Raw genomic sequence first — 2,536 nt, forward strand, 5'->3', positions numbered from 1 at the left:
CCCGCCGCTGGGGGCGGGCGACGCGGACCGCGCTCGGTTGTGGAGCTGTTGCTGCTGTTGCTGCTGCGGCTGCTGCTGCTGCTGCCACTGTGTTAGGCCGTCGGGCTGCTTGGGGGCTGCGGCCTGCGGCCGCTCAAACGCGTCGCTGCCGAGCGGAGCCCTGCCGGCGGCAGAGCAAGGACAGAGATGGTGGTAAAAAGGGGACGGGTTTGATGGACAACCTGCACTATTCCAGATGGCAGCCAGCGCAGGTGCTCCGCACCTCCACCCTTGCGTTTGTCCTGGTGACACACAGAGAAGCTCGCGGCCCAGCATGCGCCCATGCAGCCGCTGCGACGCGCTCACATTGTCACCGCCGCCGCCACGACGGGGCCTGGCATCACGGGCGCCGCTGCTGAGCCTGTCGAGGCGAGGATAGTGTCTCTGCAGCAGGAGGGTTGAGGGGGAACATAGGTTGGTCAACGCGGGGCAGCTGTCCACAGGAGGGAGCTTGCTTTTGCTGGCAACCGCTGGCAACCGCAGACGGGAGCATTCACCACGCAGCCGGCAGAAGGCGTGCGCACGCCTGCAGCACGTGGAAGCAGCCGCAGCTGCTCCGTTGGCCGCACCTGGCGGGCCACTGCGCCTCATCTGCGGGCCACCCCTGCTGCAGGGAGCGGTTCAGCCACTCTTGGCTGACGATGCGTATGCAGCCCCACTTCTTGGCCGCGCTGCGGGAGCAAACCGGCGGTTGGGGGGCCGTGGGCGGCTTCAGGCCCAGATCAATCGAGGGCCTTGCGTCAAGTTGGATTGCCCAGGCCCTCCCGTTCACCCAGACATAGCTGCCAGGCTCTGCAAGGCGCTATGCAACAATCCACTCCGCAGGCGTGGCGCAGGCATCAATCCCGCTCCCGCCGGCCCGCATGCAGGGAGGCCGCACTTGTACTTTGGCCCGTCGGGCTTGCCGCAGACCAGGTGGGTGCAGACGCCCTTCTGCAGCTCCGGCGAAAACACGCCCCCACCCTGCACCACCGCCGCCTCGACCGCCTGGCGCTGCTGCATGTTGAAGTTGGTGGTGCATATGACCAGGCCGGTGAAGGGGCCCGCGCGGTGGCCGTCCACGGGCACCTGCGGAATGTGAGAGTGAGGAGGCGTGCAAAGTGCGCTGCACAGGGTTCTCTGGGGGCGTGCACGCATTCGTGTGCTTGCTCAGGCTTGGTGGAGGCCACCAAAATGCGGGCTGCGTGCCATCATCAAGTGCGGGTCTCTCTGAGTCAAGGTGGTTGGCTGCATTCCTCACCTGCGCCTGCTGCTCCCAGCACGCCTCCAGCCATGATTTGGTCACCACCGGCACCTGGGACGTCACCCGCATGAGGGCCTGCGAGAGCGGCCGCATGCGCATGTGTATGCATGTGCACAGGTCCATTCGCATGCTGTTTTGTAGGCGGGGGGGGGGGCATTTGTATGAACTGCGACCCTCAAAAGCAGCCTCAGCTGGGCGTCCGTCGGCGCTTGATTCGGACCGCGCCCCCGTCCCCTGCTCTCACTCTGTAGCCCTCGTCCAGCGTGCAGCCGCAAACCACGACATGCGGCAGCCCTTTGGCGTGGAAGCGGGCCTGCGTGCTGCCGCCCATGTCGCGGACCATTCCGGCGAGCCGGTTGCCCTCCGGCTCTGGTGTATGGCCGCACACCAGCACCGTCGTTTCGCGGAATGCGCCATGCTGCGGCCTGCTACGGCCCGTCTCCTGCAAGCTGCCAGCCGAGGCGCTAGCCGATCCCATCACTCAAGTGTTTTTATTTGGAGGATACCTCTGTGAAAACCCGCCAGATCATTTTCATTTCAAAAATCAGGCTTTTAGGGGCTCGGAGAAAAGCATTGTAAAATCAAGAGAGCAGTTCAAGATTCATTTTCGGTTAGCAGCGAGCTAGAGCATGTCAGGCATGCAAGTCCCACCGCAGCTGCTGTTCTGTTTTGCACTGCAAGAGAGCACTCCACTCGTGCTCACATGCTGCCATGCGACCCCATCCCCGCCAGGTTCCAACAAAGTCATGACAGGTCTCCTTCTCAACCCAAATGCATGGATGTTACAAAATACGTCTTGAGTTGAGTCATTCACATGTGTGTGACGTTCACGGCAGGGCGAGCAGAAGCCATCATCCAGATGGTTGCAGCCACCTCGCTCTGGCAATCCTCCAGATCCTGCTTGCCACCCACATCCTAGAGTCCCAAGGACGCTCTTACGAGCCATACGACACCACCGCCGCGCCACGCTGCAACCGTCGCCCGCACCCGCCACACCCAAGCCCCGCCCTCGCCAGCGCAGGCCCCCGAATCCCGCCCCTCCTCGCACAGGCAGTGAGGTGATCACGGCAGCGGCGAGCGGTCACGCGAGCGCCCGCGGCCGCCGCGTGGCTCGTCGCGGTCCATGCTGCGGCTGCGCTCCCTCCGCGCCGGCGACCGCTCGCGCCGCGCCGGCGACGCCTCGCGCCGCAGCGGCGGCGACGCGCCGCGGTCGTCGCGGCCGCGGACGCGCTCGCCGCCCGCGTCGTATGAGGG

The 2,536-nt window shown here is 65.2% G+C and overlaps 2 protein-coding genes across 2 annotated transcripts; both read right to left on the minus strand.

The window, feature by feature from the left end:
- Positions 1 to 341: 341 nt before the first annotated feature.
- On the minus strand, positions 342 to 1,760 carry MNEG_15419 (topoisomerase (DNA) II binding protein1; the record flags this gene model as incomplete). The annotated part of the gene is made up of 5 exons (XM_014036109.1): positions 342 to 423; positions 609 to 710; positions 920 to 1,107; positions 1,280 to 1,357; positions 1,527 to 1,760. 5 exons carry the CDS (start codon positions 1,758 to 1,760, stop codon positions 342 to 344), a joined length of 684 nt encoding a protein of 227 aa, XP_013891563.1.
- A 584-nt stretch (positions 1,761 to 2,344) lies between these two features.
- Positions 2,345 to 2,512, minus strand: MNEG_15420 (hypothetical protein; the record flags this gene model as incomplete). The annotated part of the gene is made up of 1 exon (XM_014036110.1): positions 2,345 to 2,512. A coding segment is annotated over one exon (168 nt), but the record flags the coding sequence as incomplete, so codon positions are not given.
- Between the last annotated feature and the right edge of the window lie 24 nt (positions 2,513 to 2,536).

The sequence above is a fragment of the Monoraphidium neglectum genome (genome assembly GCF_000611645.1).
Source record: "Monoraphidium neglectum strain SAG 48.87 unplaced genomic scaffold scaffold05310, whole genome shotgun sequence".
Lineage (NCBI taxonomy): Eukaryota > Viridiplantae > Chlorophyta > Chlorophyceae > Sphaeropleales > Selenastraceae > Monoraphidium > Monoraphidium neglectum.